This window comes from Corvus brachyrhynchos, unplaced genomic scaffold (genome assembly GCF_000691975.1).
Source record: "Corvus brachyrhynchos isolate BGI_N302 unplaced genomic scaffold, ASM69197v1 scaffold365, whole genome shotgun sequence".
Taxonomy (NCBI): Eukaryota; Metazoa; Chordata; class Aves; order Passeriformes; family Corvidae; genus Corvus; species Corvus brachyrhynchos.
This window is the reverse complement of record NW_008239544.1, coordinates 1,284,979-1,285,682: the sequence shown is the minus strand read 5'-3', so window position 1 is coordinate 1,285,682 and position 704 is coordinate 1,284,979. Positions and strand designations below refer to the sequence as shown.

Below are 704 nucleotides of genomic sequence, written 5' to 3'. Positions count from 1 at the left end.
ACGCAGCTGTGGGGCAGAGGCAGCACCAGCCAGCAGCACTGGCACCATGCTGGACGGAGACTGTGTGTCCTGGGGGTGGGAAGTGCTGTAGCACCATGGAGGTGGGACTGAAATCCCCGTAAAAAGCACCAAAGGGTGGAAAATTCTGGAGTGGGGCGGGAGGAGCGCGGCCAGCAGCGCTCCACACCAGGGTGCTCCATAGGGCACAGCGGGGCTGCGGCCGGCAGCACCCAGCTGGGTGATGGGCAGCCCTGGCTCGGCTTCTCCGTGTGGAAAAATGAAAATATAGGAAAAATAAACATCTTAATAAAGAAAAAAAGCAAGATTTCAAGATCTGATGAGAAATGCCAAGGGTTGGGAGCGCTCAGCGCTGCCCAGCAGCTCCGGGATGGGGAAAAAGGGGACTGGGGGTGTTCACTCCAGCATGTGGGATCACCCCAGCACCTGGTGGTTCTGGCATGGGGAAGAGGGGATAGGGGGTGGCTTACCCTGACACGCTGGATCACCACGGCACACGGGATGACCCTGGCACGGACCACCCTGCGGTCAGACCTCAGTGAAGACCAGCCCACACTGCTCCTGTCGCTTGCCACAGCGGCGGGCGACGATGGCCAGGTAGAGGGTGAGCAGGGCCACCCAGTAGCAGGCATAGAGGATGGCACCCGAGATGAGAAAGGCCCCCTCGGTCTCGGTGAAGCGGCACT

The 704-nt window shown here is 60.5% G+C and overlaps 1 protein-coding gene across 1 annotated transcript in view; it reads right to left on the bottom strand.

The window, feature by feature from the left end:
• Positions 1–531: 531 nt before the first annotated feature.
• Positions 532–704, bottom strand: part of HAS3 (hyaluronan synthase 3) — a 2,560-nt gene continuing 2,387 nt past the window's right edge. Inside the window, exon 4 of the mRNA XM_017741351.1 lies at positions 532–702. Within this exon, the coding sequence (XP_017596840.1) occupies positions 547–702 (156 nt within the window). The 3' untranslated portion in view covers positions 532–546. The remainder of the gene's footprint in view (positions 703–704) is intronic.